Source organism: Fundulus heteroclitus, chromosome 22, assembly GCF_011125445.2.
Source record: "Fundulus heteroclitus isolate FHET01 chromosome 22, MU-UCD_Fhet_4.1, whole genome shotgun sequence".
Classification (NCBI taxonomy): domain Eukaryota; kingdom Metazoa; phylum Chordata; class Actinopteri; order Cyprinodontiformes; family Fundulidae; genus Fundulus; species Fundulus heteroclitus.
Window position 1 is genome coordinate 21,957,957 of NC_046382.1, and position 8,229 is coordinate 21,966,185.

The window sequence follows — 8,229 nt, forward strand, 5'->3', positions numbered from 1 at the left end:
ATATATATATAAAACAGCTAAAAGCCAATTGGAACAAACGGGTCTTCAACTGCTGATCTAATTTTGACACTTCCCATTAGATTAGCAGATCTCACATTGACTTCAAACTCCTTTACCTGGATGTCCCCTCTGAGGGACAGACATGTTTGTTCTATTACACGGTCAAGGGACCATTTATTACAACCCGCCTGTCATTTGCATCCTGATGCTACCCTTACACAGAAACAATAAATTCAAAAGATGTGGGGAAAGAGATAAAACGTGTAGAAGTTCCTTCATTTTACTTACATATTCACCAGAAATTTGTTTAACAGCATTTTTTTTTTTTGTTTTTGTTTTTTTGTTCAGTGCAAAATTACAACACACTGGTTATGGTAAGCACTGAAGAAATCAATGGGTTTTAAGAAAAAAATGGCGAAAGGCTCTGACTCTGTTCTCCCGGCCAGTCAGCTGCTGCACCATCAGCGAATGTTGCTTTCAGTGACAGTCGGGACTTACGAGTTTATATTCGCTACAAGCTAAAACGGGGACAAGGCAGCTATATACAAAACACGCTTCATCGAAACGTCCTCAGGTAACGTGTAAAAAAACATCCTGTGATCCAATTATGTAACATTCGCTTCTAAATTTTAAAAGGGATGTTGCGATTTCCTTCACGCGGTCGCTGTAGATGAACGCGGCATCTGTTTTATCAGCCAGTGTTTTTATTTATTTACGCCCCTCCTGTCCTCCACGGTGGTTTCCATGCTCCAGAGAGACGACAGGCTTTGAGCGAAAGGTAAATAATGAAATGCCTTTAGGTGTCCGCTCTCTCTTCCTCTTGCAGGTACGTATAGCTATCGATAGGTGTTCATTTAAATGGACCAGGCTTTCAGTCCGGGCGACAGCATTTGCAGCAACATGTACCAACACCAGGGTTGCATTGATCGAAAACATATTGACATCCTTAGTTGGATAGTTTTAATATTGCTTGGGAACGATTCAGTCTCTGTGTGATGAATTATTTATCTGATGGCGGCCGCGTGGGTAAAATTACTCTTGGCTGCCATTCTGCTAAGCAGCCATTAGTTTTGAAAAAGAAAATCACCGTAATAATACGCGGATTATACAGTAACCTGCGTTGGTCATTTGTGCAGTTGCGCGCATGGTCACAGCTCCTGTCGATAGCCACGAACAAGGGACATCTCGTTAGTGTGGGCTCTACACACAGCATTCAAGAGACGGTTGCAAGAACAGGTGCTGAGGTGTCTTTATCCTTTTAATATAAGGACAGCAGATTAATTTGGCATGCACGTGTTTCAGGCTGATACTGCTAATCGGTTGACAACATCTTCTCTATTATAGAAATCAGTAGCTGCTTTGTTGTATGACCTGGAGTGGGCTCAATCTAAGATGGTCCTAATATATTAATTATATTTTATATGTTGAAATAGAGGTTACCTTTTGTAGTCCAGATCCGTTTAATAGACACCAACTTCACTTTCATTGACCAGGCAGCTGGTATAAAGACAGATTGTCTTTACAACCCCCTAAACCCTATTGCCTCGACGTGACCAAAAGCAATAGAACAACTTTCACGGCACCGCTAACGTAGCTTCTTTTCCCCCTGTCTATATTTACCTTTCTCCCTCTAATAGAATAGAGCCCTGGGGGTGAGCCATATCACCCATCTCAAAAACCACTACTCTGTATGACTATGGTCAGTTTGACATTTGATTTTCTTAAAGTGCTTTTTGTAAAAATAATTATAAAAAACACAGCAACTAACCATGTATCCCAAATAAATGAGACTTAATAATCTCCTAATGGTGATATTCTAGAGCTCAGTTGTACACAATCAACCACTGGTCTATGTGTAAATGAGTGTATTTGTGTTTTTTTTAAATAGGAGCACCATGACTTTGACCAGAGGATCTTTTACCTATGCCAGTGGCGAGGAGTACCACGGCGAGTGGAAAGAGGGTGAGATGGTCCTGTTTCACCGCTTCACCGAAATCCCAACAGTATCTGCAAACACTGAACCTGCTATCTTAGTAAAACTGAAACAAGGCATTTGATTTCGCTCCTCAGAAAATCTTGAATTTTCCCTCAAAAAAATATTGTAACAACGATAAAATCCTGTTTAAACCCCCATTATCTCAAATCTTCTTTTAACTCTGAATAGAACTGGGGAATGTGGTATCTTCTTTTTATATCAATATTCTTTCGTTGACATATTGGAATTTTATTTAGGTGTCTTGCTTTTGATGCCATCTATCTAAGCCAGTGGTGTCAAACTCAGCACCAGACAGGGGCTACAACCTTAAACATGGATTTTGTCTCGGCGGCCAAATGGGATTCAAAAAGCTGGTGGATACTTTTTCAAATCTTTACTCCAAGAAAAAACAAAAAAAAACAAAAATAAAAACAAAACACACCAACAACAAAAAGTAAACAAGTACATATTTGATTTTCTCTGGTCTTTGTGCCATACTTGGTGTTATTTCCTGATAAGATGTTTATTAGTGTGAGTAAGCTAGCGACTATAAGCTGTCTTGTTCATCTCCATCACCAGGACCAGTTATTAAAGATAAATACAGACGAATACAACCAAACACACAGAGCTTCTGAGCAGCTTGGAGGAGTTTCAGGGATGAAGGGGGAAACTGCGGGGTCAGTTTAAGTAACGCAGGTAGTTTCATGTCAAAAACGCATGAATTACAGAACACCTGTATGGTATTCATTTATGTATTTGCACTCTGGAAATATTGAAGAGTCCACGCGGACTAATTATGCAGTGTGCTCAGTTTATCAGAAACACGTGGACCTGAGAACACAGCGGGGGCGTCTCGGTTTCTCATTTCTTGTCAACATGGAAAGTTCTGGACGTTTCCGGCTGCGTCTCTCTGTCCAGCACAGTTCGTGCTCACCCATGGCTACTGCTGCAAACGGGGCTGCAGGACGATGCAGGCAGTTGCACTCTCTAGCAGTCACTGGGCAAGATTGGGGGTACACCCCAGACAGGTCGCTAGTCCATCACGGTGTGGCATTAATAGTAGATGTTTGAAAATATCATGCAGGCCGGATGCAGTTACGTGGCCAAGGGGCAGATGTGCACCTGCGGGCCTTGAACTCAACAGGTCTGATCTAATCTACCCCGTTTCAGCACAGAGATCTGTTAACACCTGTTATTTCAGATAACCTCTACACTTTTGTGTTGTTGTTTGGTTGCACTTGCCTTACAGTGGCATAATACTCTTATGGCATGATTAAAAGCACATCGGTTTCATGGTGTTACTGCATTTACGCAGCTATTGAGATGTGTAACATGATCAAATCACTTTAATCTGAAACAGAAAAGCAAAAGGTTATTCATACTGCAGCCAAGATATTATCAAATTTTGATTCTTAGAGTTTGGATAGTGTTAACTGTAGGATTCCTTTAATAATGTGATTTTGTTGCACAGAAAAAAACACCTACTAAATTCAACATTAATAGTAAACCTGCTAACTGAACAAAATAAGATATATTTTTTGGCATTCGGCTGTTTATGGCGCAGCACAAATATAACTAATGACGTTAGCTGGTTAATCAGTCAGGCTATCTGCTCCTAGAGCCAGCCTGCAAGCAGCTGCTTAACAGATATGCCCTCAGCTGTAGTTTTAAACAGTAAAACCTTGATGTAAAGGTCAGGTGACGTGGGGGAATTTTCTACAACATGACTATCTGTTTGTTCTGCAGTCAAAAACGTCTCCAAACCGCCACATTTATCTTTCTCCTAAGCATAAAACTGTAATCAGCTGGGTGGCAGTGCACTTTAACAGTTTGGGGAGAGACAGTAACGCACCAATTTGTGCTATCTACAGCTGTGCTGCTGCAACAACAGTAGGAACGATGTGATGGAAAATGTATGAGTTTAGAAACTGTTGCTCTCTGAAAGCCTTGGTATAAGCTGAAAACGGCAAGTGGCTCGTGGCTATGGTCAAACTGACTTAAATGTGTTGCAGCTTTAAAAAAAAAAGTATTATTTGCTTTCTAAACCTCCCATTTAATTTCAATTCAGTTTATTGAAATAGCACCAATCTACAACACATGTCATCTCAAGGCACTTTGCAAAGTCAGTTCAATCGAATCAAATATCAAATCATTTTGTGCAGCACTTTGTTCTAAAGCACTTTATAAATAAAGTTGGTGTGGCAGGATATACAGCTTAGATCCATTACAAGTAAATGTCCCATTTTGACTTAGCTTTCAGATATATTCCAGGAACATACTTTTTGAACTCTAAGTTGTAAAACATGCAGTATGTTTCAAGCTCTTTGACCATAAGCAACACCTAAATGACTCATATTCTGGCTTTATCCCAAATTTTAACGTATTTGGTCAGATAATGATACTTATCAGGTGGAATTCTCTCACGTGCATATACACTTGCAGGTTCAAGCTATTTATATAAATCCCAATTAGCTACCATTGGTCACCCCGAGTGTGTGCAAATCCTCTTTGCACCTGACTTCATAGATTGCCATTCTTCAGGAGTTTGTAGAGAGTCCTCAGCTCTAATTTTTCCCAGACTAAGAACCTCCATCATGTTTAGTGTTTTGTCAGATTGAGCTTCACCTGTTTGATTTAATGTTGCACCTGTAGCCAGGTTGTAAATGACGGACTCTAGACACTTGCAAGATTCATCGCCTGACTCATATTCAGCTAAGTGGAAGTAAACACTCTGACCTGTGTCCCAGCAGGGGTCCTGCAGTAGAAGTCAGTGCAAACATGCAGGATTAGAGTGCTATAATTCCCACCTGCACAGGAAGCAGATGGGACTCCCAAATTAGTTGTAAACCTTTATCTCACAGGAGGTGGAAAAATGGTTGTTTAAATCCGAGGGATGGAATTACACCTGACAGGTATACTGTGTCTATTTGGACAAAATAAGATCTAAGAAATCACTGCGTCACTATGTTAGTATTGCCATGCCTTGAACTGCTATTCATAACCCTTAAACATTTCTCACATTTTACCATGTTTCAACCACAAATTGAAAAGTACCTAATTGGGATTAAATGTGATAGACCGGCACAAAATGGTGCCTAATTGTGACATGGAACAATATGGATACATGTTTTCTTTACAAATAAATATCTGAAAAGTTTGATGTGCATTTGGATTCACCCCTATTCACTCTAATACCACAAAATAAGCTTCAGTGCAGTCAGTTGTATTCAGAAGTCACCAATTTAGTAAATACTCTCCACGTGTGTGTAATTTAATCCCAGTATAAATACAGCATTTCTGTTAACTCAGCAGAAAGGACAGCAATAAAAAAAATTTAAATTCGATTTTAGGTCATAAAACATTATCCCAAGCTTTTACCATCTTACAGGTCATTGTTCAATCCATTATCTGCTAAGAACATGGCACAAGTGCAAAATTACTGAGACATGGCCGTCCACTTAAACTTACATACCCAGGGAGGGAGAGCATTAATCAGGGAAGCAGCCAAAAAAGTCCATGGCATGTTGAGATGACAACTATTAGTTTTTTTGCACCGCACAAATCTTGTATCACTGAAAAAGGGGCAAGAAAAATTTAATTGTTGAAAGAAAGAATTGAGAAATCCCTCTTGCGGTTCATGTAGGGGACATAGCAAACATTTGGAAGAAGGTGCTCTGGTCAAGAGACAACAAATCCAAGTTTTTTTGGCCTACGTGCAAATGGTATCGGTGGAGGAAAAAACACCACTCCCACTGGCAAAGGCAGCAGATTGTTATGTGGATGGTTTTATTCTGCAGGAGCAAGGAAGCTGGTCAGAGTGGATCAGAAGATAGAAGGATAGAAGGTATTTTATAAAAGAAAATCTGTGTGAGGACTCAAAAGAGTTCAAACTGAGGCAGAGTTTTAAGTTCCAGCAGGGCAACGGCAATAAACATACAGTCCACAATGGAATGGTTTAGATCAGAACATTATGTTTTGACAATGGCCCAGTCAAAGTCCAGTGCTTATTTCTATTGAAAATCTGCAGCAAGAATTGAAAGTTAATGTTCACGTTGATATTCCCGGAGTTTCTCCAACAAATCTGGCCTGGCTTAATTAGTGTAGTCCACTAATACTGCTTTGCAGAGAAGTGGTCAAAAGACTTGCAGGTGTAATTGTAGACAAAAGGTACAACGCATTCACTCAAGAGGGGCTGAACCCATTTGCACTCCACACTTTTCAGATTTGTATATGGAAACATAGTGGAAAACCATAACGGATATTTGTTCCACTTCACATCCATGCTCTGCTTTGTGTTGGTCTATCAAGAAAATCCAGTAACAGTAAATTTGAACTTTTTCATGGGTATGTGTTTCAGCCATTAAGCAGTATGCGGTTGATTATTCCAGGTCGGAGGCACGGCATCGGTCAGCTCAAGTTTCAGGATGGAACATGCTACACTGGCCAGTTTGAGAATGGACTCTTTCACGGTTCTGGCGTGCTGCTTTTCACAGATGGGTCCAGGTGTGTAGAGAAAGGATGGTTGAATCCTCTTAAAGGTTACAAAAGACAACCTGCTCTCGTCTCCATCACGACAGGTACGAGGGGGAATTTGCACACGGAAAATTTCAAGGCTCGGGAGTCTTCAGTCGGTACGACGGCATGAAGTTCGAAGGAGAATTCAAAGATGGCCGTGTTGAGGGATATGGTAAGTGCATTAAACTAGCAGCGTATTGATTGGAACGTCGTCATGTCCCCTGTGCTTGGTTATGGTGCGGTGCGTCTGTGTCTGCAGGGCTGCTGACGTTCCCTGATGGAACTCACGGCGCTCCACGAAACGAGGGCTTGTTTCAAAACCACAAGCTGCAGAAGAGAGAGAAGTGTCCCGGAGTGGTGCAGCGTGCTCAGGCATCGGCCACCAGTGCTCACAGCCTGGCACTATGACTTCCTTAGACCTTAAATGTGTTGGGAACAGATTTTCAGCACCTTCGTGACGGGCCTTAAGGGTGAACATTCCCAATTATAACTCCTCTTACCATTTCTTATATATATATATATATATATATATCTTCACCATCCTCATTTGTCCACACTTATGGTGACTTGATGCAAATGCGTTTCAACGTTTTTGGATGGCTTTCTATGAAACGAGCAACTCTACGAAGCACACCTTTAACTTGATGAGAAATGTAAGGGGGTAAAAGCTGCTCTCTCTCATCTTCACATCTAAAACGTGTCTGTGTCCTTCTATAATTGATCGTTCTGCTGCTGATTCCATAAATTAACTTAAGAAAATGCTGCTTTACAGTAGAGTAGCTTAAAAGAGAAGAAAACCTCATGGCAGCATGTAAAAGAAAGAATGTACATATCTGACTATTCACATTTGCCTTAAAGACATTTCCACACAATCACATGCTTGGACAGTGTTCATAAAATAATCAGATGATGAACAGCACCCTGTCCTCACCTTCTCACTGCATGACTTGCCCTGAAGCGGCTGTCAAGCTTTAGGAGTTTGAGGCCTGTTTAAGGATTGTTTTAGTGCCCATCGTTTGCAATTCTTCTTTTTTTTTGATAAATCTCTTTCTTCTTGTAGAACGTATAAGGAAAAAGATTTTACTCTGATAACCTTTAAAGATTGCCGTGAGTCAACATCTGTACAACATGTTCAAATCATCCAATGCTGCTCAGAGGTTTATAGAGTCCTCATCGGCATGAGTTTGGGTTGGTACGATTGTACAACAAATAATTACGTTGAAGTTTTTGAAAAACCAGTTCATTAGCTGAACAAGTTTGAACTTATTGTGAGTTTTTTCTGTATTCCAAACTGAGTCAAAATAATTCACGCAGGCTGGAGCACACACACACACACACAGCAACACACACACACACACACAGCAGCACACACGCACACACGCACACACATTGACTCTGCCTTCAGTCATAGTGCATGGATTTTATTAAATGTTAACCTGCTTTATTCATTCCAGATAAAGTCTGGTTGGGACACACAAATGTGCCCAAAATTTGAAGTTAAAAAGTTTGTTAATTGTGCGTAAAAGACGCACCCGTGTGCTTAAATGCCCTCTACCAATTCTTTAAGTAATTTCAGCCAGAGTTATGTCAAAAGTGCATTCATGGCTTTCCCTGCAATTTGTTTCGGGACATCGATCCAAATATTAGTGGGGGTGTACGCATAATTTAAATTCAGTTTAAATTCAAACCTGCTCATCCAGTTTTTATTTTCTAAATTCATTGCAGTTGTTCGTTATATC

At 40.4% G+C, this 8,229-nt stretch overlaps 1 protein-coding gene across 3 annotated transcripts; it reads left to right on the forward strand.

Moving 5' to 3' along the window:
* The first annotated feature begins 405 nt into the window (after positions 1–405).
* morn4 (MORN repeat containing 4) lies at positions 406–7,844 on the forward strand. Of its 3 annotated transcripts, none has more exons than XM_012880479.3 (5): positions 406–574; positions 1,889–1,962; positions 6,364–6,478; positions 6,553–6,662; positions 6,750–7,844. In XM_012880479.3, the coding sequence occupies exons 2-5, from the start codon at positions 1,896–1,898 to the stop codon at positions 6,896–6,898; spliced, it is 441 nt and encodes a 146-aa protein (XP_012735933.1). In that variant the 5' UTR covers positions 406–574; positions 1,889–1,895; the 3' UTR covers positions 6,899–7,844. The 3 variants fall into 3 exon arrangements, with proteins under 3 accessions (XP_012735933.1, XP_012735934.1, XP_012735932.1); XM_012880480.3 differs by lacking the exon at positions 406–574 and adding an exon at positions 613–826; XM_012880478.3 differs by lacking the exon at positions 406–574 and adding an exon at positions 615–778.
* The last annotated feature ends 385 nt before the right edge of the window (positions 7,845–8,229 follow it).